This window comes from Leptonychotes weddellii, chromosome 15, assembly GCF_054177405.1.
Source record: "Leptonychotes weddellii isolate Sample4059 chromosome 15, ASM5417740v2, whole genome shotgun sequence".
NCBI lineage: Eukaryota > Metazoa > Chordata > Mammalia > Carnivora > Phocidae > Leptonychotes > Leptonychotes weddellii.
In genome coordinates this window covers 49,312,707-49,336,141 of record NC_138383.1, presented here as the reverse complement: position 1 = coordinate 49,336,141, position 23,435 = coordinate 49,312,707, and the positions used below count along the sequence as shown (strand labels likewise).

At 51.9% G+C, this 23,435-nt stretch overlaps 3 protein-coding genes across 5 annotated transcripts in view; 1 reads left to right on the top strand and 2 right to left on the bottom strand.

Moving 5' to 3' along the window:
* The window catches only part of FXR2 (FMR1 autosomal homolog 2), a 126,668-nt gene that overhangs the window by 36,459 nt on the left and 66,774 nt on the right, over positions 1-23,435 (bottom strand). The window lies entirely within an intron of this gene.
* On the top strand, positions 182-5,189 carry ATP1B2 (ATPase Na+/K+ transporting subunit beta 2). Of its 2 annotated transcripts, XM_081805786.1 has the most exons (8): positions 182-292; positions 1,385-1,513; positions 1,871-1,975; positions 2,069-2,274; positions 2,513-2,569; positions 2,664-2,690; positions 3,346-3,444; positions 3,556-5,189. In XM_081805786.1, the coding sequence occupies exons 2-8, from the start codon at positions 1,432-1,434 to the stop codon at positions 3,718-3,720; spliced, it is 741 nt and encodes a 246-aa protein (XP_081661912.1). In that variant the 5' UTR covers positions 182-292; positions 1,385-1,431; the 3' UTR covers positions 3,721-5,189. The 2 variants fall into 2 exon arrangements, with proteins under 2 accessions (XP_081661912.1, XP_081661913.1); XM_081805787.1 differs by lacking the exon at positions 2,664-2,690 and having other exon boundaries at positions 188-292.
* Positions 9,021-22,782, bottom strand: TP53 (tumor protein p53). Of its 2 annotated transcripts, none has more exons than XM_081805785.1 (11): positions 22,643-22,782; positions 14,448-14,549; positions 14,285-14,306; positions 13,953-14,192; positions 13,422-13,608; positions 13,201-13,313; positions 12,870-12,979; positions 12,462-12,598; positions 12,292-12,365; positions 11,832-11,938; positions 9,021-9,306 (listed from the first exon to the last, which is right to left on the bottom strand). In XM_081805785.1, the coding sequence occupies exons 2-11, from the start codon at positions 14,519-14,521 to the stop codon at positions 9,036-9,038; spliced, it is 1,335 nt and encodes a 444-aa protein (XP_081661911.1). In that variant the 5' UTR covers positions 14,522-14,549; positions 22,643-22,782; the 3' UTR covers positions 9,021-9,035. The 2 variants fall into 2 exon arrangements, with proteins under 2 accessions (XP_081661911.1, XP_006738950.1); XM_006738887.3 differs by lacking the exon at positions 9,021-9,306 and adding an exon at positions 10,295-11,229.

Below are 23,435 nucleotides of genomic sequence, written 5' to 3'. Positions count from 1 at the left end.
ATGAGGGGGCGGGTCTTGGGAGGGTGGGGGTGTGTGTGGGGGGTTCTTCACAGCGGAAGTTGTCAGTATCCCACTGCTGAGCGTTTGGAGCTTTCTGTGGCTGCTTTGTGGGTGGGGGGCGGGTGGGGAGGGGTGGCCCTGGGAGATTTTGGAGGTTGGATGTTCGGCTCAGATGTCTCAGGCGGAGGGAGGAGTAGATGCTAGCGGTGGTGAGACGCGTACATCATCCGGCAGAGCGTGTCTGTGGGGTTGGGGTGCCTTGGGACCTCCCCAACCCATAGCAGGACTCGAGGTGTGTGGAGGGAGTTATCTCTAGTCGGGGGGGGGGGTCTGGTAATGGGCTTGAGTGCAGGTGAGGGGTGGCAATCTTCCAAAAGGGATTGTGAAGCGGGGAAGTCGAAGCATGGGGGACCCTGTGTGACACAATTTGCAATTCATCCACGCTGATTGCACGCTATTCCCATCAGCACCCCCCACCCGGGGCCCTGGAGGTGGGTCCAGTGCAGTCCTTGCCTTGGGGTGGGGGGGACTGGAAGCCCAGCCCCTGGGATTGGAGGGGTCCCTGACTGCTTGGGGAAATCTAGAGAAGCTTCATGGGGAATGTGTCTTCTGAGATGGAAGGACTGGGGGTCCTGGGTGGTGGCAACAGCAGACACAGTAGGCTGAGGAGTGACGGAGTTCCGTGTCCATCCAGCAAGCACCTGTTCTCTGCCTGGAAGGCTCTGGGATAGTCCACCTTTACTCTCCGCCTCTGCCTTGGGAGCTGTGTGTGAATTGGGGGTGGGGTGACTGTTGAAGGTTCTGGACAGCTCTGAGAGATGTCCTAGGTAGACAGGATTCACGTGCAAGGTCTGACTTGTGTAGGGTGCCGGGGGAGAGAAGGTTTTGTGTTTGAATGTGAGGGTCCGTAGTCTGAGAGATGGGGTGAGAGTGTAGTTGTGAATGGCGGTCAGTGCTGGTGTAAAAAGTCCTTTTTCTGGATGGACAGCTTGAAGCACGAGGACCAATGCAGCAATCACAGATGTGGTGCCTTTTCAGGGCCATGAATGGTCGAGAAGTTGGGAACATAATTTGATGCAAAATGACTGTGGCCTATACTTGGGGTTGTCCCAGCAACGAGAATTTAGGTCTCTTGTGGCCTCCGCAAGGTTGGGCTTCACTGTGCCCTAGGACCGGAGGGGGCTGGGAGCCATGGCTGGAAGCCAGACGCAACTGCCTGTTTCCAGCTTGTCTCCCTTTGCTCCCAAGGGAAGGCTCTAAGATGTCCCCAAGACTCTGTGACCCGTCCCCGTGCTGAACCTCCGAGTGGGAGACGGGTGTGTGGGGATAGGCGAGGTCATCCCGGGAGCCTTGGAACCTGCTGACCTCATTTCCTCCTCCCTAGCCTTTATCCTCCTTTTCTACCTCGTCTTCTATGGCTTCCTCACGGCTATGTTCACCCTTACCATGTGGGTCATGCTGCAGACTGTCTCTGACCATACCCCCAAGTACCAGGACCGCCTGGCCACACCGGGTGAGTGATGCACGCTCCCCACCCGCCATTAACTGGCCCTGTGCCCCCCAAGCCTCCAAAAAAAGAACTTCCAAGCCCAAGAACGCACAGTTCACAGAGGCTTGGTTCTGGTGGCCCGATTGCCATGTACAAGGGAGTGCTTGAAGTCCACCTTTCTTCCCGTTTCCTGCGGCGGAGAGCTTTGTGACCTGGGGAGGTGCTCTCTGTCCCCAGGAGATCGTCCTCCTGTGAAGACGATCTCACATCTTCACCCCACCCATCCATCACCCTGCTGCTCCCTATGTCCATCTTCTTCACTCTGTGTGTGGTCCCTCATCATATATATATATATATATACGTCGGCTTTGTTGGCCATAGGCTTGATGATTCGCCCCAAGACGGAGAATCTTGATGTCATTGTCAACGTCAGTGATGCTGAGAGCTGGGACCAGCACGTTCAGAAGCTCAACAAGTTCTTGGAGCGTGAGTGTGGTTGTGCGGGAGCTCGGGCAGGGGATTGGGGGACCCAGGAGGCAGAACAGCGGGCCCACGACCCTGTCTCTCCCACCTCCTTAGCTTACAACGATTCCATCCAAGCCCAGAAGAATGACGTGTGCCGCCCTGGACGCTACTATGAACAGCCGGATAATGGAGTTCTCAACTACCCGAAGCGTGCCTGCCAGTTCAACCGAACCCAGCTGGGCAACTGCTCTGGCCTCGGCGACCCAACCCACTACGGTTACAGCACTGGGCAGCCCTGTGTCTTCATCAAGATGAACCGGGTACGTGTGAACGTGGTCACCGGGGAGGACCAAGGAGGAGGGGGCCGGGCCCATCCTCTGCTGGCAGACGCTGTCTTTCACTGGGGCTGCTGGATGCTGGAGAGATTTTTGGATGTTTGAGTGGCTGGGAGAACAGGAGAGATGGGGCCGTCGGAGGCTGGGGTGTGTGGAGGGAAGGCTGGGTACCTGTATCTTTACCATCTTTTTTCTCTCGCTCATCCCTCTCTCCTCCCTCCAGGTCATCAACTTCTACGCCGGAGCCAATCAGAGCATGAACGTTACCTGTGTGGGGAAGGTGAGTTTGTCGGGCCTTGCCCACCTGCCCACCTGCGTGCCCTTCGTGGTTTCCACCTAATGCACTGATCTCTCCTTATCTTCTTTGTTCTCAGAGGCCCCTTCACTATAGGGACAAGGGGGTAAGAGTGGGTGCTACTGTGACTCGAACTCCCAAGGGGCTCCCACCCCTCTTGCTTCTCTCTAGGATGCAGGAGCTCGCTCTTGTGTGGATAGACACCCGCCTCCCTGACTCCACGCAAGCCTTGGCCCCCGGCTTCTATCCCTAACCCTTCCACCTTCTCGTCTAGTCCCTGATAACCATGACTTCCGCTCTCCGTCTCGCAGCTCACCTGTTCCTTCCTCAGTTCTTTCTAGGTGTCTGGTAGTTAGCACTACCCGCCGCCACTCAGTGTCCCTGGACCCCACCTCTGTCCTCTCTAGAAACTTTCTGTCCCTCTTCACTCACACCGCTCCCCCCTCCCCGGTCTACTGAGCCCTTACTCATTTATCTGTTCTCTCTCTCGGCTCTGCTCCAGAAACCGATTCCTGAGACAGGGGTAAGAACTCGGTGTGGGAGTGTAGCGGACGGCTTTCGGTATCATTAGCGCCCTTCAGGGCTTCCCAGTCTGACGGAGGAGACAGGCAAACACACACACATACAGGCTCACAGCCCAAGGGAAGCTGATCTGAGACAGAAATTATTTGGGGGCGAAGGAAGAACAGAGGGACGTCTGGAGAGCTCTCGGGTTCCTGGCGCCCCAGCATGCTCTCCCCCACCCTTCTGCGCTCCCACAGAGAGATGAAGATGCTGAGAATCTCGGCAGCTTTGTCATGTTCCCTGCGAATGGCAACATCGACCTCATGTACTTCCCTTACTATGGCAAAAAGTTCCACGTAAGTCCCGCTGGGGGGCCCGGGCTGGCGGCTCCCCAAGGGGAGCGGGGTCCTTGGGGAGGAGGTTGAGTTGCCACGGGCCTGGACCTTTGCTCTCCTCCTCTGGCCCAGGTGAACTACACGCAGCCCCTGGTGGCCGTGAAGTTCCTGAACGTGACCCCCAACGTGGAGGTGAACGTGGAATGCCGGATCAATGCGGCCAACATCGCCACGGACGACGAGCGAGACAAGTTCGCCGGCCGCGTGGCCTTCAAACTCCGCATCAACAAAACCTGAGGCCCCTTCCTCCTGCCCCCGCCTCTTTCCTATGGATGCTTCTGGAATGTCCCTGACCCTGCCTGATCCCTCCCTCACCCACCCCAAAGGTATTTTTTATAACAGAGCTATGACTTGTTGGAGCCTCACGCCCTTTTTCTTTACTTGTGAACCCAGCCTGACTGCCGTTTGTGATTCCCAGCCCTCAGTTTCCCCCCCTTCCTCTCCCGATTCTAGCTGATTCTAGCTCGGTCACAGGCAGGGAGACAGGATCCCGGGACGGCCCCAGGGGAGTTAGCTGTTCTGGTTCTGGTTTAGCTGTGAGTGGGGTGTCTCCACCCTTCCGTCCCCAGAGAGCTATAGAAAATGCCTGCCCGCTCACCTTCACACCCGCCTTCACACTCATCCGCCTCCACACACACACACACACACACACACACACACACACACACACACACACATATATCTCGGTTCACCCCTTTCTCTGTCTCTCCTGCACTTTCTGCCTCATCTACATGGTCCCTGTCTTGGTGGCTTTGGATGCATCCGGCTCCTCCTCCGGCCTGTCCCCACCCCCTCCCATCCCCATTCCCTCCTCTGAAAGACAACTGTTTGTAATCGAGGACGAGGTGGCTCTGTGGCCTTTTCCCTGTTCTCTGGCACATCTGTCTTCTCACCCTCTGGTGATGGCGTGCGCTGGGAACCAGGGTCTGGAAGGGGAGTGCCCGTTGGTTCTTGAAAATTCTCTTCCTGTCAATAGGCACTCCTCAGAGGGATGGGGTTGACCTAGGCTGAATGTCCACTTTGTTTTTGCCGATGGCTCACTTCTCCCTGTTTGTTTTCCCAGAATATCCTTCAAGTTCCACTCTTCCCCGGAGCCCTGGGGGAGGGGCAGCCATTTTGGCTGGGTCCCCAGTGGCCACCTTGGAAACGTCAGCTGGCTCTGGGATTATTTCACCTCCTTCCCCCTCCCCCCCCTCCCCCCCCCCCCCCCGGGCCCAGAGCTACCCCCACCGTCCTCCCTCTGGTTTCTCTTAGCATGTTATCAACTAATCACTAACTCCTTCCCTCTCCGCATGTCAGCCTGAAGGTTGCGAACAGCCCCTCAGTCTAGGCTCTGAATGTCTCGGCCCCCCGTCTCCTACAGACCCCTTGGCGTTTTTAAACGACCCCATAGTGTCCATAGAATGCTCCACGAGGGGCCTCTGGTATTCTTGAGCGATAGTGCCCTTCATTTCTGCCCTCTCTAACGGTCCATCTCTTTTCTGACACTGCAGCCCCCACGCCCCACCCTCAGACGGACCCTTCCCTCCTTCCCTCTCGCTGCTCTGAGTCTCTTCCCTTCGGGTCCCCATGTTCTCCTGCATTGCCCTCGCCCCCGTGGTCTCTCTCTGCAGTTATTTAATGCCTGTGTCAGATCTACTGTAAAAAGAGGATAAAGTACAATAAAATGAGAGCAATTATATATATAAATATATATCATACATGGAGCCCTGCGTGCGGGTGGTTCCTTGCTGAGCGTTTGGAAGGGCTCTGGGAAAGGGAGTGGGGGGTGGTGGGTGTGGGTGATTCGGGGCTTGCTCCGTCAGGCCTCCTTTCCAGCTCCGAGCTCTCCGTCTGGTGTCCAAGCAACTAGATCACTCCTTCACCTGTATGGTCTTTGCGATCACTCAGTGCAAGAGAGGCAGGAAGCTTACACCCCTTTGTACAGCGACAATACTTAGGATGTGCCTACTGTGTGCGTTCCAGGCACCGTGAGGACACACTTATGAGAGAGGCAGAGTTCCTGCCCCCAAGGAGCTCCCCAGTTTAACGGGAGAGGTGAGGAGCACACGAAACACTCTCCTACCAGGTAGACCTACACAAACGTGCTTCCAGGAATGGGAGAAAGCTGAAAGCCGGCGAGGACAGAATTCAGAGTGGACATCTATTTTCTATCGGGGGCTTCCAACGGCGGGTTTCCTAGAGGCTTAAAGGATGGGGTGTTTGGGGAAGAGAGCATAGTGTCAGCAAATGCCCAGGGACGTGAGAAAAGCTGACCAGAAGAAAGAGACCTCAGAACGGTATGATCCTAATTTTGTGTAAGAGTATACACATAAGCATAGAAAAAAAGGATGGGGGGGGGTCCGCTTAACAATGTTTATTGTGACATACAGGGATGGGTCTAGAGCCCATTTTTATTTTTCTTGGGATTTGTTTTTGTTGGTTGGTTGACAACGAGTTAGTATTTGCCACGAAAAATACCTTTAGTATATAGACACAGATCCACACAATTTTTTTTTTTAAGATTTTATTTATTTATTTGTCAGAGAGAGAGCACAAGCCGGGGGGAGGGCAGCAGGCAGAGGGAGAAGCAGGCTACCCCGCTGAGCAGGGAGCCCGATGTGGGGCTCGATCCCAGGACCCTGGGATCATGACCTGAGCCGAAGGCAGACGCCTAACCGACTGGGCCACCCAGGTGCCCCTAATTTATTTATTTGAGAGGGAGAGTACGAGCAGGGAGGAGGGGTAGAGGGAGAAGCAGGTTTCCCGCGGAGCAGGGAGCCTGCTGCGGGGCTCGATCCCAGGACCCTGGGATCATGACCCGAGCCGAAGGCAGACGCTTAACCGACTGAGCCACCCAGGCGTCCCAGAGCCACACAATTTTATCATGAATGCGTCGTACACACTAGGACCACTGGGTTTAGTCACTGTTGCGCCGAAATTGCATGATATTATATACTTTTGTGCATTTCACTTTCTTCACTCAATAAATTTCTTGTGACACTATTTCACCTGGCAGAGCTCTAATATTTTTTTTTTTTTTTTTTTTTAGATGGCTGTGTCATATTTTTCCTGTTGGGTTGTTCTTATTGATTTGTTCAAGCTCCTTGACAGCTGTAGATATAAACTGTTTTTTGCATTGCAAAAATCCCCCCCGCCCCAAGCGATTGTTTGCTTCGCCCTTAAAAAGTGTCCCTCTTCAGACAGTCCAACATGCTTAGCTCTTTTGCAGTTCCTGGGTTTCCAGTCACTAGAGTATACTCGTATTTTCTAGATTTTTGGGGGGGTGGGCAGGATTTTCATTTCATTTAAACGTCTACATTCACTTTAATCCCTCTGATTTTTGTTTCTTTTTGTGTGTGGTGTAAATGGGAGTCCAATTTTATTTTATTTTTCTAGTTTTGTCAGTTTCGCTTTACTTGTCAAAAATCAAGGGCTCCTGGCTGGCTCAGTTGGTAGAGCACGCGGCTCTTGATCTCGGGGTGGTGAGCTTGAGTCGCAGGTTGGGTGTAGTTTACTTAATAAAAGAAATATTTTTTAAAAATCTGTAATTTATTCCCATTGAGGTGAAATGCCAACTTTGGCCATATAATAAAAGTTCCTGTGTGCCAAGATTTGCTTTCAGATTTGGTACTTACTGCCCCTGGCTTGTCTATGACTCCACACACCAAGCCATGTTGATTTTATTCCAATAGTTTTACAGTGTTTTTTGATATCTAGCAAGGAGAGTAGGTTTCCCTCCATTGCTTTTTTTTTTTTTAATTTTAGTAATCTACCCCCAACGTGGGGTTCAAATTCATGACCCCGAGATCAAGAGTCGCAAGCCCTTTGGACAAAGCCAGCCAGGTATCCCTCCCCGCTTTAAAAAATTATCTATTTACTTTTTTAAGAATCTAATCTCTACACCCAACATGGGGCTTGAACTCACGACCCTGCAAGATCAAGAGTTGCATGCTCTACCGACTGAGCCAGCCAGGCGCCCCTCTCAGTACTAATTTTTGAAAAGATATATTTCTCTATCTACTGTCCATTTACTTTTAATTCCAACGATTCTCTATCCTGGTCTCTTGAGTTTTTAAGGTACATAGACATACGATCAAAAAGGCAAAGAGATATTTCACCAATGTTGGTTTCTTTTCTTTTTGATCCTCTTGAACGCCTTGTAACACTGTCAGTAGGCATCCCTGTATGGTTCTTTATTTTAACTGAAATTATCTTAGTATTTAACCATTAGGATAATACCTCCTGGTATTCCACTACTATTTTTAATTAAGATTTTTTTTTTAAAGGAACGGATGCTGAAATTTAATCAAATTCCTTTCAGCATCTGTTGATATGATCGTATTTTTCCTCCTTAATTTGTTAATGTCATGAATTATGTTGATAGATTCTCTCTTAAACAAACTTTGTGCTCCTGGAATAAACCTTTACTTACAGTGTTAATCTTCTTTTGATTCATCAATGCATTCTGGTACTGTTTTGAGAGTTTTGCATCTATGTAAGTTAATTTCGCTTCTGGGTTTTTACGGGTTTTATCAGGTTTTTCTATTAATGAAGCCACAAAGGGCGCCTGGGTGGCTCAGTCGTTAAGCGTCTGCCTTCGGCTCAGGTCATGATCCTGGAGTCCCGGGATTGAGTCCCGCATCGGGCTCCCTGCTCGGCAGGGAGTCTGCTTCTCCCTCTGACCCTCCCCGCTCTCATGCTCTCTCTCTCTCAAATAAATAAATAAAATCTTTAAAAAAAAAAAAAGAAACCACAAAAACTTTACATAAATTAGAGATTTCATTCTTTTCCTGTGGTACAGAATAGTTTAAGTAGCATTGGACCAATTGATGGTCCTTGCTGTGTTTTCCTCAACAAGCTCTTGAGTTTTTCTTTTTAAATTATTATTTTTTAATTTTTATTTTATTTTTTAAAAATTTTAAAAAGATTTTATTTATTTGAGAGAGCAAGAGGGGGGGAGGGAGCAAGAGAAGCAGACTCCCCGCTGAGCAAGGAGCCCCGTGCGGGACTTGATCTCAGGACCCTGAGATCATGACCTGAGCTGAAGGCAGACGCTTAACTGACTGAGCCACCCAGGTACCCTTCTTTCCTTTTGTAAATTTATCTTTTTTTTTTCCCCCTAAACTCCTGCTTTTGGATTTACCCTTTCGACCAAGTTCGCTTTCTCTTTCAACAATTTCTATCTTTTTTAGCTTCCTTTTGTTTCTCTTTCTCTCTCTCTTTTTTAAGAATAATGAAAGTATTTATGGCTATACATTTTCCTCAGAGTACAACTTTTGCTGGGTCTCACAGCTTTGGGAACCCCGTGTTCCTGAAATCAGGGAGGTAAGTTGTTTAGGAGTCCAGATCTCAGTGGTACAGGGCTCAGGCTTTGAGCCTGAGGGCAGAGGCCGTGTCTGCTACAGGACCCTATGGCCTGGAACAGAGCCAGGCAGAGTAAAGCACCAGCGGATGCCCACGGATGACTGAATGAACACAAGGGAAGGAAGCAAGCAGGTGGGACCAGAGAGTTAGGGACCCATTATAAGTCTGCAAACCCAGCCTCATTTCTGGCCCCGTGATCTATCAGCTCACAAAGGTTTCGGCAGAGCCAGTTGGATCTGCTTTCTGAAGGAGCAGAGCAGAATCCAAAACAGCCAGGGACAGTCTAGGGAAATGGGAGTCAGGGGTGCTGGACGCTGGTCAGAAGGGAGCTTCAAGGTGAGCCATGTAGCAGAGCGAAGAGAGGGAATGAGTTTCGAGAGGTCTGGTTTGCCAAGGCCCCAGTGGGTGGGGAGAGATGAAGGAGAACCGTCTCTGAGGGAGATGGTTCCAGGTCTCCTGGGGAGTGTTTGGCATTCCCTGGCGAGAAAGAGAAAGAAGGTGGTTTTGAGGCCAGGGAGGCTGGTGGCTGCACAGCCATCTGGGATCCTTGGGGCAAGCCAAGGTACTCCCACAGGCACTTGGAAGCCTGGTTGATAAGGCTGAGAAGACAGTGGCCCCAGAAGCTTCTCTGGACCTTAGCACCCCTCCCTCTGCCTCCAGGGAGGAGGTGGGCCAAGCCATGTCCCTACTGTCTGGCCATCCCTCCAAGCACTGGCTGAGCCAGCAGTGGGTGATGGGGAGAGCTCGCTCCCAGCCCCCCTCCCTGGGACCAACAGCACCAAGGAATAGGATGGGCGGGGGTGCTGAGCTCCCCAACCTCAGCTCTCCTCCCTACCCCAAGAAGCCCTTTGAAAGGTTTTCCTGGCAGAGTTTAAAGCTTCAATTCATTGAATTGCCTGGCATGAGGCCCAGGATGAGGGGATGCCGGGAAGGCCCCAGCCCTACACCCCAGCCCTCACCTTAGCCGCCCCCACTTTCCTGGGACCCAGGCCGGCAGGCCTCCCCTGCTCCCTCTCTTCATCCAACGGCACCCACCACCTTTCCCCTCGGGGACCCAGGTATCCTGCCCCTTTCTTGTGGAGCAGATGGCCACCCCAGAGGCCCAGCCTTGCTAAATCAGACATTTAAATCCCATAATCCTTGGTGAGAGGCTGACGGAGGGGGTAGCAGCCCAATCCTAGAAGCAGGGGCAGGAGAGAACCTCGTGCCAGGCCTGGCAGGAGGGGAGGAGGGACAGTTGGTTCCCGAGTTATGAATGGAGCGCCCCCCCTCCCTTGTTGTCATGCAGCCCGCAGACTGACCCAGTCTCCAGCTTTTGTTCTCCTCTGGGAGCCCCGGCCTTGGGCCCCCCAGCCCACACTCCCGGGAGACTCAGGTGGCTGCCTCCCAGGGTCACCGCCTTCTTCCCCGCTGCGGCACGCGGGCCCCACGCAGCCTGCCCAGGCGCCCACCCCACGGACACACAGGTGGTAGCAAAGTTTATTGTAAAATAAGAGACCGATATAAAAACGGGATATAAAAAGGGAAGAGGAGGAGGGGGTGTGGATGCAGAGTGCAAAAGAAATCGATCCTGAGAGATTGGGGGAAGTAAAAAGACCTCAGCAGATACAGATCCTACACCAGGGATGGAATCCTCCAGGCTGTGAGATGGGAGTGAGATTTCCTCCTGGGCGCCGGGGCTCCCCAAGAGGTCAGACAGAATTTGGCCGGGCCAGCAGGAAGGGGACCCCTCACCAGCTGCCCCCTCATACGAGCTGTCGCCCTGCCCACCAGCACGGACAGGGGACCGGCAGCCTCGGAGGCATCACGTCACAGACATCATGGGGTAAAAGGGCTGTTTTGGGGGGTCAGACATACATAATTTCATTCACCCTCACAACAAACTCCGTGAGGTAGGTATGGTTATCAGCATTTCATAAAAATGGCCTATGAAGTTAGGAAATTTCAATCACTGGCTAAAACAGTAGAGAACTGGGCTCACAGCCCAGCGTGTGATTAGTTCTAAAACGCTCCCGACGTTCAGGAACATTTTCCTACCTCTCCCATGGTTCCTCACAGTAAAAATCTTTAAAAAACCAGGCTGGAACGTCCTACGTCCCCCCCGACCAACCGACCTTGTAGGCCAACTTCTTTAGCAGAGCCTTAGGGCAAGGCGAATGGAAGAATCCAGAGCGTCTCTGGGGCACACTTGTACCAAGCAGTCCACACACCGAGCAGGTGTGCTCAAGCTCCCAAGTCCCAAAAATGCCAGGGAAAGAGGGGCAAGGGGGAGGGGGTCAGTGGGGGGCGGGAGAGGGGGACACAGGAAGCAGGGGACGTCAGTCTGAGTCGGGCCCCTCTCTCTTGAACATCAGTTTTTTATGGCGGGAGGTAGACTGCCCCTTCTTAGCCTTCAGGTGGCTGTTGGGGAGACAAGGGGGAGGGGAAGAGATGACATCAGCGAGTGGGAGGCTGGGGGCTCCTTGTCCTAGACCTCCGCTTGGGAGGGCCCGAGGCGGGAGCAAGGGAATTTCAGTTAAAATGGTCATCGCCAACTGCAGGTATGTTTGCTGAGACCCGGGTCACTTCCGCGTATTCTCTTCATCTTCCCCCCACCCCGTCGGACAAGCAAGGGAACCGAGCCCAAGAAGGGGAGTGGCAAGGCCCCAGGGATGCTCGTACTCGGCAGGGCTGGGGGTCTGTCCCGACCCCGCCATGTCCAATACTCCCACATGGTTATCAGGCCCCGATTTGAGCCCCCAGCTCTGCGCCAGAGGTTGTTGGAAATGACAAAGAAACACCCCTGCTCATCCCTGGAGGGGCTTGGGGACCTCCCAAGGCAGGAATGGGGTTGCGGGATACGCCTAGGGGGAGACGGAAGCATGTTTGGGCTGGGGGAGGGGGTCCCACCGTGAGGGCGTCAGCTCCCTTTGACCTTGAAGGTAGGATTAGAATGGAATCCCGTGTCTTTCCAAGGTAGGAAGGCAGGCGTGTGGGGCTGGGAGAGGCCCCCGGTCACTCACCTGGAGTGAGCCCTGCTTCCCCCTGGCTCCTTTCCGCTCAGGGCATCCTTCAGCTCCAAGGCCTCGTTCAACTCCCTGAACATATTGAAGCGTTCACGTCCACGGATCTGTGGCAGGGCAGGAGGGGGAGAAAGAAGCATGAAGGCGAAGCCCCAGTACCATGGAACCCCCGGGCTGTGGTGTGGCAGGCTGCATCGAGGGACGGCCGCGCCCTGATGGCGAGTGCCCTAACTGCAGGCACAGCAGTCAGGAAAAAGACAGCGTTCTCAGCGCTGGGCTTGAAAACAATATTCAACCCAGGAATAGTCACTTCCAGAATCGGGGACAGGCCCAGAGGAAAGGATGGATACAGGAACAGGGCCTAGCCTCCCGTTTGCTCCCTTCATAGTTTTTTTTCCCTCATCCGGGCCCACTGAGTGGGGGCAAGAGCCTGCCTCCCTGTCCCTCCCAGGCTTGGTACCTGAAGGGTGAAATATTCCCCATCCAGTGGCTTCTTCTTTTGGGGAGGAGAGGAGCTGGTGCTGGGAGTCAGTGCTGGGAAAGAGGGGAGGAAAGACAAGAGAAGAGTACATTTTGAGCAGAACTGCACCCTCTGCGCCTCCCCTACCAGCTCTTGTCCTGCCCGCTTACCTCGCTTAGTGCTTCCGGGGGGCGGCTCGGGGCAAGGCTCCCCCTTCTTGCGGAAATTCTCCTCCTCTGTGCGCCGGTCTCGCCCGGGACAGGCACAGACGCGTACCTCAAAGCTGCTCCGCCCCAGCACGTTACCACTACCCCGGCAAGGAGACCAAAACGGGAGGCGGTGAGGGAGGTGAACCACCCCCTAACTCCCAACCACCCTCGTCCTCTGCGGAGCCTGAGCCAAGGACTACTGAGAAGCCGCAGGTCAGAGAGGTCCCAAAGCCGGAGAAAGGAAACTGGGGGAGGCCGAGGGTGGGGGACAGCGGAGGAGAGTCCAGGTGTGGGGCAGGCATGAGTGGGAAAGATGGGCGCCAGGAAGGGAGGGAGGGGCCGGGGGCGGGGCGGCGTGCAGGGCCCTACCTGGAGTCTTCCAGGGTGATGATGGTGAGGATGGGCCTCCGGTTCATGCCCCCCATGCAAGAGCTGTTACACATGTAGTTGTAGTGGACAGTGGTACAATCAGAGCCGACCTGAGCCAGAAGACAGGCCCAAGGTCAGGCCACCCCGCCCCCGGCGGCCTGCAGTCTCCGTAGGCCTCAGTTTCCCCAACCGCGGACCGGGGACGACCCGCCTGGCTCTGCACACCTCACGGGGCTGTGCGGAGGCTGAATAAGGAGAAAGCCCCCCCATGTCGCACGTGATGGGCCCCTCCAGCCCTCTCCTCCCAGAGACCTCAGACGCCAAACCAGACCTCGGGCGGCTCGTAGGGCACCACCACGCTGTGGCGGAAAGTGTTTCTGTCGTCCAGGTACTTGGCTCGCAAGTTTCCTTCCACCCGGATGAGATGCTGAGGCGGGGCCAGCCCTGCGAGCAGGAGCAGTGGAGGAAATCAGGAGATCGGGGGTTTGGGGCCTCGGGGCACCGCCCGCCCCAACGGCCGCCCCCGCCCCCGCCCCCGCCCCCGCCGCTCACCATCGCTGCTGTCGGGACAGCGCTCGTGGTGGGGACAGCGCCGTACCACCTCTGTCACGAACTCGGACTTCTTATAAATGGCCATGGCGCGGACGCAGGTGTCGGGTGGGGGCGGGGAGCTGACCCACAGCTGCACCGGGCAGGTCTTTGCCAGCTGGCAAAACAGCTTGTTGAGGGACGGGGAGTACTGTAAGGAGAGGAGGAGGGGCGGACAGGTCAGGGGATGAGTGTGGGGGGGTGGGGGCCGGGGGCGCATATGGACAAACAGCCGGAGCACCAACCGGAAGCCACGCGCCGTGTGGGGATGGTGGCTAGACATGGCGGGGTTGGGGTCCGTATCCCAGAAGCTTACTTTAAAAAGCCAAGGACTGAATGAGCGAAGGAAAAGGAAGAAGAGTTCCAGGGCCCCGTTGTGACGGGAAGGGTGAAAGCCCAAGATCAAAGACTAAGGAGAAGTGCAGACTGGAGAGGCCCAAAGTGTGGCCAGGCGAGGAACAGTCCCATGGAAACCAGCCAGTGAGGGCCACTGACCGTGCAAGTAACAGACTTGGCTGTCCCGGAATGCAGGAACCCCAAACGGAACCCATAGGTGCCAGGGTAGGTCTTCGGGGAAGGGACGAAGGATGACAGGGGCCAGGAGGTGGCTGGTCCGAGACCCGCGGGGGCAGGAGCTGCGGACATCCTGGGAGCGTCATCAGACCCTGTATCCAGCCAGTTCGCGACGCCTTCTGAGAGCAGCAGTTCGTCCACTGCCGGGGACAGCTCGGAAGACTGCAGGTGGAGAGACAAGAGTCGGAGGGCCAGGTCCCCAGCCCCCCGCCCCATAGGCCGCCCCCCCACCCCCCGCCCCATCCAGTCCTTACCAGAACATTGTTTTCAGGAAGCCTGGAAGACAAGAGCAGAAAGTCAGTGCTGGTGTTTGCTTCCCACGGGCTTCTACCAGGGGGCTGGGGATTGGGGTGGACGGGCAGGATGGGGCAGTGATGCCGGGAGGCTGGTGGGGAGCCTGCCCTGCCCTCCACTTACAGGTTCCACAATTCGGAAAATGTCTCCTGGCTCAGAGGGGGGTCGATGGTGAGCTCCGACTGTGGGTCCTGCATCGCAGCTCCTGGGAAGGGAGTGTAGCCGCTGTGGAGAGCAAAGTGGGGGGTCCAGTATGAGACACACCCAACCCCGGGCCCCCCAACCCTGAGGCAGGAGGGACCTCTCCACCAACACCGTACCAGGGCCTGAGATGCCGCGGCCCCTGGCCTCCCCAGGCGCAGGGTTGCTCCTGCCCAGCCCAGCCCAGCCCAGCCCAGCCCACCCGGCCTCAAGGTACAAAGATAACCAGAGAGGGAATTTCAGCCTTCCCACCACTGAGTCCACAAGCCTTCCTGGAAGGGTACCCTATTTCTGTCCTCCGTCCTGGTAATAAGGATGAAGCATGTCAGCCTACACCCTCCCCCTGGGGGAAGATACCTCCAGGGACCCCCACATTCCCCACCTGAGCCCCTTCATCACGAAGCTTCCTGAAGAACTGGAATCCCACTCCCAGCCCTGGCGCACAGGGTCCTCAGGACTCCCCCGCCTGCCTCTCTGACTTCATCTTCTAGCACGCTCCAGCCACGGGCTGCCCTTCTCTGCTGCCAGACACAGCCCGGTTTAGCCGGCTGGTGGTTCCCTCTACTGGGAACCCTGGTCCAGCCACTGCTGCAGGGGAGGCATCTTCTGGGACCTTGTCTTGAATGTCACAGCTCCTCAAGGATGTTTGCCCAGACCGCCCAGGCAAAGACTGCGGGGAGTAAGTGAATGGTTGTGCCCAGGCCGTGAGCAGGTTGTGAGCTGTCCAAGGAGCGAGCAGTTCACAGGGGCAGTCCCAGTCCCGGCCGGGGCTCCGTCCCAGGCTCTGCGGCCACCGTCTCGTGGCATCTTCCCTGACACCAAGTTTGCCGTGAGTTTTGAGAAAGAACCACGCCCCCTGTGGACGTCCCGTTCATTACTTCTTTGTCTTGTAGAGCATGACAAGCCCATCACCCCCACCCCCACCCCCCGCAGCTCCTCCCACCAACATTCACCTGCTCCCAGGCCTGATTTCTTACGTACTCAGAGTTTGTGAAATCCGTTCATGTGGGTTAATTCATTTGTCCCAAGAACCACTCTGGCCGCCCCCGAGCCCCCCCCCCCCCCCGCCGCGACAGGTGAGGAAACTGAGTCTCCAAACCCGCCCACAGCACACATAGGCGAACAAATGAGCTTTTATTAAAAAATGACCATTCAGACATCTAGCAGGAGGATGCTTACTTCATCACCGACTATTCTCTCTTCAGAGCTCTCTTTTGTTAAGGCTGGAGGTGCAGATTTTGGCTGACAAAAGTCCTCCAATGAAGAGGTTGGCAAAGGGCTCCTTATCACAGCCGCCAGTGCTGGGGTGGGGGTGGGGGGGGAGGATGGACAATGCCTGTGGAGGGAGGAAGGCAGGAGCGGGCGGCAGGGGAAGTGATCCCAAATCTTTGCTTGGCGGGGAAGGACCAGGACCCCGCTCCTTCTATGATCAAAAGAACTTTGAGATGTTTATGGAAGGGAGCTTCAGAAGTCGAAAGCCCTAAATGTTAACTTACATTTGCTGTGCAACTTTACCCGCCTTTACTTTACCTTACCTTACCAACTTTACCTACCTCAAGGGCTAGCCTTTTGGCTTCCTCACACACAGGCATTGAGTTTTCCTCATCTTTATGTGTTTAGTGAAAACTACCCAGGACTGGGAGCCATGAGCGGCAGGCTAGGCCTGCATCCCAGTCTCACCACGTAATAGCTGTGTAATTTGGGGAAGATACTTAACTTCTCTGTGCCTCAGTGTCCTCTGCTCTAAAGTAGTACCCTACTTATTATGGGTAAGGTAGAGCGCTGAGAAAAGTGCCTGGCACATAATAAAAGCTTGACAAATGTGTTTGTTTATAGGATTATCCCATTTTATTAGTTCTATATTGCAGGTACAATCACTAGGAAACCTTTTCAGAGCCGGTCCTTCCCAGGGATGAGCACCAAGGGCCATTAAACTAAATTTTCAGAAGCTGAACCAGACCTTCCAAATGGCTAGGGAGGCAGGACGTTTACATAGATATCCCTGGTGGGAAGGCCACAAACTCAGCTGGGACTCCATCGAGGGGCCCAGCCCACCACCATCCCAACAAGGGCTGATGTTTATCCATCCCCACAGGGGCCCACTGCTCCCAGAGGCTTATCTCATTAATCCTCTCAAGAAGCCCTTAGCGGTAGGTATCACCAGCTGAGGGAATGGAGGTTGAAAGAATTATCTCACTTATCCAGATTCAGAAACCTCCCGAGGGGCAGGGCGAGGGATTTGAACCTGGGCTGTCCAAAGCCCACACCCAAGCTCTAAATAATTATGCTCCTCTGCCTTCATCCAGAGTCTGGTGTAAAAAATTTTCTTGGCTGAAAGCTATTTGGTTGGAAAAAAACAACAACCAAGATGATTCTGGAAAATAATAAGGCAGGGTCAGGCAACTTACTGCTTTGCAAAACCACTTCTAGGTAAACCCCCTTAGAAGAGTGTTGTATGGGGCAGCAGGAGTTTTGCACAAATATGTTCACTTCAGTGGGTTGTTCTCGATGACAGGTGACGAGAAACGTTACTATCCACCAGTAGGGAATGGCTACGTGAAATACCGACAAGAGAGAGACATTTACTACAACAGTTTAAGGAAATGAGCTTATCTGTATATATGTAACTAGATATAGCTCAGAAACAGGTTGATTACAAAATACAATTTGCAGGGGGAAAAAAAAGCCAAACACAGTAATGTAGGTAGTTTATGTGAATTACAAATACAAAATGACTACGGTTGACCCTTGAACAATGTGGGGGTTGGGGGCGGGGCCCCCTGTGCTGTTGAAAATCCATGTGTAGCTCTTGACTGCCCCAAAATTTAACTACTAATAGCCTACTGTTGAGCAGAAGCCTTACCAATAACATCAACAATTAACGCATATTTTGTGTATGTACTATATATACTATATTCTTTCTTTTTAAAGATTTTATTTATTTGAGAGAGAGAGCACACAGAGGGAGAGAGCACAGAGGGAGAGAGAGAGAGGGAGAAGCAGACTCCCCACTGAGCAGAGAGTTCAACACGGGGCTCGATCCCAGGACCCAAAGATCACTACCTGAACGGAAGGCAGATGCTTCACCGACTGAGCCACCCAGGCACCTCTTATATACTATGTTCTTTTTTTAAAAAATTTTTTTATTGTTATGTTAATCCCCATACATTACATCATTAGTTTTATATATACTATATTCTTCAAGTAAGCTAGAGAGAGGGGTGCCTGCGTGGCTAAGTCGGTTGAGCATCTGTCTTCAGCTCAGGTCATGATCCCAGGGTCTTGAGATTGAACCCCCACATGGGGCTCCCTGCTCAGCGGGGAGCCTGCTTCTCCCCCTGCTCATGCTCGCTCTCCCTCTCAAATAAATAAATAAAATCTTAAAAAAAGCAAGCTAGAGATAATGCTATTAAGATAATCACGAGGAAAAAAAAGGCATTCACAGTACTATACTCTATTTATCCAAAAAATCCATGATAAGTGGTCTCATGCAGTTCAAACCTGTGCTGTTCAAGGGTCAACTGTATTTATTGCTTATAAACATATATACGTGGAAGTATGAAAGACAGGCAAGAATAAACACAAACTATGATAGTGATGGTCTCAGAGAGAGGGAGGTATGTATGCTCATGGGACTGGGGGTACCACCACAGGGTTCTGGCTTGATTAATGAAGGAAGATTTAAAAAGATGGTATTCATACATTACTTGTATATTAAAATAGGGACACAAATAAGACAAATGTTAAGTGTTATAATTCTTTGGTGGGAATACGAGTGTTGTATTATTCTCATCTGTGTTTTTCTAAAATAAAAAAACCTAAAAAAGAAAGATGTACTCCCGTGTATCCATCTTCCAGCTTCAAGAATAATCAACATTCTGCCTTTATTGTCTCCCCTAAACCCCCAGCCGCTCCCCAGAAGCCCACAAATGTTTCTGAGGTAAAATCTACATAAGTTGAAATGCACAATCTTAATTTTACCAATTAGAAAACCAATTTGACACATTTTGATACAACCTTGTAACCTAGCCCTACCAAGCCTAAGACACTTTGCCGTGTTTCCTTCTGAAAGTTATACATTTTATGCTTAGGTCTACTATCCATCTCAAACTTTGTATGGTGTGAGGTAGGGGTTAAGGGTCAGGGGTCAAAGTCCATTTTCCACTTCCAGTTGTTTTAGCATGGCTTCATTCTGGGGCCTTTGTAGAAAACCATTTGACTACACTCACGTGTCTTTTCCTGGGCTCTATTCTGTTCACGGTTGTTGTCCTACAGTAGCTTTATAGTAATCTTGAAAGTCAGCTAGTTTAAGACCTCCAACTTTGTACTACATTTTCATTTTGGAATCGGCTTGTCAGTTTCTACAAACAGACCTGCTAGGATTTTGATTGGGATCAAACTAAATCATTTTGGAGAGTACTGACATCTCAACACTATTGAGTGTTCCATCCATGAATATGGTACTCTGTTATTTAAATCTTCCTTAAATTCTCTCAGCAATAGTTTGCAGTTTTTAATATAGAACCCTTGTCCATCTTTTGTTCAATTTATCCCCAGGTATGTATGCTATGTTTTTGGATGCTTTGTAAGTGGCACTGTTTTTACAATTCATTTTCCGACTTCAGATTCAATGGTTGCTGTTATATAAAAATACAATTTATGTATATTGCCTTTGAAACCTGTGACCTTGCTATCATCACTTATCAGTCATGATAGTTTTTCTTTTTAAAAGATTTTATTTTGTAAGTAATCTCTACATCCAACATGGGGCTCAAACTTCCAACCCTGAGATCAAGAGTTGCATGCTCTACCAACTGAGCCAGCCGGGTGCTGTTTTTCAATGGATCTTCTATTAGCCTGGTTAACACCTTCAGTGTAATGTTGAAGGGGTGAGAATCAAATCCTTTCCTAGTTCCTGATCTTAGAAAACAAGCATTCAGTCTGTCATGATTATGTATTGATGGTAACTTGATTGGGGGTGCCCTTTATCAGACTGAGAAAGCTTTCCTTTTCCTAGTTTGTTGGGAGCTTGGCTTTTCTTTTCTTTTTAAAATCACGAATAGGTGCTGCATAATGTCAACTGCTTTTTATGCATCTGTTGAAATGATCATAGGATTTGTATCCTTCAATCTGTTAGTGTGGCAAATTACACTGATTTTTTAAATGTTAAAACATCATTGCAGTCTAGAGATAAACTCTACTTGGTCAGGATGTATTTACCACTTTTATAGATTATCAGATTTGATTTGCTAAGATTTTTGCATATACATATTTGCATATACATATGTATATATATACATATTTGCATATATATGTATATATTAGCAAGAATATTGGTCTAAATGTTCTTTTCTTGTAACGCCCTTGTATGGTTTTGGTATCAGGATTCTCAGGATATCATGAAATTAGTTGGGAAATGTTACCTCTTCTATATTCTGAAAGTTTGCATAAGATTGGTACTGTTTCTTCCTCAAATGCTTGAAGAGAAGAACAAAGAAGAAATAGAATAGAAAACAGCGTTAACATGGTAGACTTAAACCCAAACCTTACAATAACTGCATTAAATTAAATGGACCAAGCACTCCAATTAAAAGCATTTTAGTGGGGGAAAGGAGGGCTGTTTCAACAAGTGGAGCTAGAGGAACAGGATATCTATATAGGAATCCCCCCCCCAAAAAAACCAGAACTCCTACCTCACATCATAAAAATTATTTTAAAATTAATTAATTAATTATGGCTCATAGACTTAAGTATAAAACCTAAAACCGTAAAGGTTCTTGAAGAAAATATCCTAGAGATTCTTCATGACCTTAGGGTCAGCAAAGATTTTCTAAACAGGTCACAGAAAACATTTGAAAGACAGAAGATGAATCTTCTGCTGCTCCTTCTTAGACAGTGACAGAGAGGCAAGTAACAGGTCAGGAGAAAACACAAATAGTGACAAAAGAAGCCTATCCAGAATATATAAGGAACTGCATGCAGCTGAACACAATTTAAAAAAGCAAATAAACCAACTTCAAAAAAATGGGGGAAAGATTTGAAAAGCCGCTTCCATTATGACATAGGAATGGCCAATAAGCACATGAAAACTGATCCTAGCTAAGAGGATTGCAAATTAAAACCACAATGATGTACCACATTAGAAAGACTGACAAACCAAATGTGAGGAAGGATGGCTCTTGCTGGTGGGAATGTAACACCGGGACAACCACTTTGAAATATGAGAATTTAAAAAGTCAAGTTTATATCCCCTCTCTTACCTAGCAATTCCATGCCCAAGCAGTTATCCAAATAATAATAAAAATATGAAAACATATGACCACAAAGAGAATTGTACAAGAATGTTAATAGCAGCTTTATTCGAAATAACCCCAAACGGGAAACCACTCAAATGGTCACCGAAAGGAGAATGGATAAACAATCCACGGTTTATTCATCCGATGAGATGTGCTAAATACAAAGGAGCAAAACACTGATACATTTAGTAACACGGATGCATGTCACAGGCATTATGCTGCCCACCAGAAACCTACACAAAGGAGCATATCCTGTGTGGGTCCATTTACACGACGTTCTCCAACAGGCAAAACTGGTGACAGAACTCAAAATAAAGACGAGGGTCAGAGACTGATTGGGTAGAGGCACGAGAACCTTCTCTAGGGCGATGAAAATGTGCATTTTGACAGGCTGGGGGTTAGCTGCCAAAACTCGTCTAATTGCAGTGGTGTCAATGCTACCTCGATTTCGGAACAAGCTGCACACACGCCCCGCGCGCGGGGGCCGGTACCGAGCAGGTGCGCAGCAGGTGCGCAGGTGAGCGAGCGCAGGCTGGAAGCGCCGCGCCGGCAGTGACGGACGGGCGGGAGGCCCGACCCCCGCCCCTTCGGCTCCCCTCGGCTCCCCTCGGCTCCGCTCGGCTCGGCCCGGCTCTCCTCGGCTCGCCCCGCCCCCTCCAGCCCCCGCCCCTTCCGCCCCCACGACGTTCGCTCTGCGTCCGAAATCGGAATGGCTGAGCCCGGAGCCGGATGCCAAAGAAACCGGGTCCCGGCCCTAAACAAACGGCGCACCGTCGCACTCTGTCATCGTTTAATTCTCAAATGAACCCGTTCTCGAAAATACCCAGGGCCTGCCGTCGGCACGCTTTTTAAAACCCCGTCCCTCGCAATGGTAGCGTCCGCCCGGGTTGCAGCCGACGGGGTGGAGCACACCATTCAAAGAGGGGGAGGGATTGAGGTTTGCATCAAGACAGACCCTCCCTCCCACCCCAGAGTGGCAGCTAAGTGGTCCAGGAAGGGGAAAAAAAAAGCAGGGGAGGGGGCTAGCCGCTCCTCCTGCACTTAAGCGGAGCCGGGCTAAATGACATTTTCTCTCTTCTTCCCTCCAACCGGGTGGACAGTGAGCTGCTCCGGAAAAAAGAAACCGGAAACACTGCGGCAAAGTGGCAGAAATGTAAACGTACAGCCAAACAATAACAGGGCTCGCGGGCCTCTCGGAGCTGGACAGTCCTCCCCGGCCTCGCGGGCCGACCTCCCGTGGAGCGCTTCCCACTTCCACGACTGACAGTCTAACTGGATTTTCTCCATCTAGCGGAGCCGGGGATCGGTTGGAAAGAGCCGTCCAGGAAGGACAAAGGTCCGGAAGTTATGGGACCTTAGCAGCTTGGGCTTCCTGGATCAACCCCCCGAATAGTCATTTCGGAATGGAGCCGAGGTTCCACCAGGATGCGGTGGGCTCGAAAATCTGGGGCCACGGGTCCCCCAAATTCCGAGATTCGAAAATCTCAGACCCTGATGCTTTGTGCGTCTTATTTCAGGGTTCCCCACACCGAGCACTGGGATGGGTGGGGTGGGGTGGGGAAGGACCCCTTAGGCCTGCTGCAGGTCCCACTCTCCTGTTCAGCTCCGAGTCCGGCTGGTCCTAACATCCCCATCACCTACACCCAGGCCTCCCAACTTTGCATTCCTAGGTTGGTGCCGCCAGCCAAACGTCCGTTCCCGCAAATCGCTAAGTCCCCAGTGCCCCACCCCCAGACCCCCTCAATTCTCCCAAGCTGAAAATAAACGGAGCCGAGAGCCGGTGACTCAGAGAGGACTCATCTGGCTCAGTCAGGAGCTTACCCGAACCTCAGGGGAGCGTGTCACCGTCCTGGGAAGCACGCTCCGAGGCCGGACGCCAGGTGACCCCGGAGCCCAGCGGCCACCTGCGCCCAGGATCGTGGCTCTGGACTTTTGAGAGGCTCAAAACTTTTAGCGCCAGTCGGAGCACATGGGAGGGGAAAATCCCAATCCCAGCAACCCCCGCGAGGCTCCTGGCACAAAGCTGGACAGTCGCCATGACAAGTAAGGGCAAGCAGTTCGCCGGGGCGGAGGAGGTGGGGATGGAGTCCGCGGGGAGGACAGGGAGGCAGTCGGGACTCTCGCCGTGTTGGTGCTGTTGCTCCTTGACGTTGGGGTGGGGGAAGTTCGACAAGCCAGAGCTGCGAGGGCAGAGTTGGTGGAAACCATTTTAGAAGACTCCTGCCATGTGTCAAAACATGAAGGTGGAAGGAACAGGGTCCTTTGCACTTGTCATTCCTCTCCCAGATAGCTGGAGAGTTTCTTCTGAGCAGCTAAAACGTCAGCTTTTAGGAAGGACTCCCTTAACATCCGAATGCAACGAATGCCTTCAGATACTCTGTATCACACCGTCTTGTTTAATTTCCTTCACAGCCCTGACCGTTTTCTGCAAAGATCTGTTCCTTGCCTTAAATACACAGCAGCGTAAGCCTTGGGGGCAGAGACCTTGTCTACTGTCTTATTCATTGTTGTATTTCTCAGTGCCTAGTACAGTACCGGGTAGAAAGGAAGAGCACGGTAATAAACACACTGAATGAATGAAAAGAGACGGAAGTCAGGAATTTGACGGAATGAG

Excerpts from the sequence above, each read along its gene's own strand:
- ATP1B2 (XM_081805786.1), top strand. The coding sequence starts at position 1,432 with ATGTTCACCCTTACCATGTGGGTCATGCTGCAGACTGTCTCTGACCAT. Across the intron at positions 1,514-1,870 it reads GGACCGCCTGGCCACACCGG|GCTTGATGATTCGCCCCAAG; the intron begins GTGAGTGATGCA and ends TGTTGGCCATAG. Across the intron at positions 2,275-2,512 it reads TCTTCATCAAGATGAACCGG|GTCATCAACTTCTACGCCGG; the intron begins GTACGTGTGAAC and ends TCCTCCCTCCAG.
- TP53 (XM_081805785.1), bottom strand. The coding sequence starts at position 14,521 with ATGCAGGACCCACAGTCGGAGCTCACCATCGACCCCCCTCTGAGCCAG. Across the intron at positions 12,599-12,869 it reads ATCACCCTGGAAGACTCCAG|TGGTAACGTGCTGGGGCGGA; the intron begins GTAGGGCCCTGC and ends TTGCCGGGGTAG. Across the intron at positions 11,939-12,291 it reads GGGAATATTTCACCCTTCAG|ATCCGTGGACGTGAACGCTT; the intron begins GTACCAAGCCTG and ends GCCCTGCCACAG.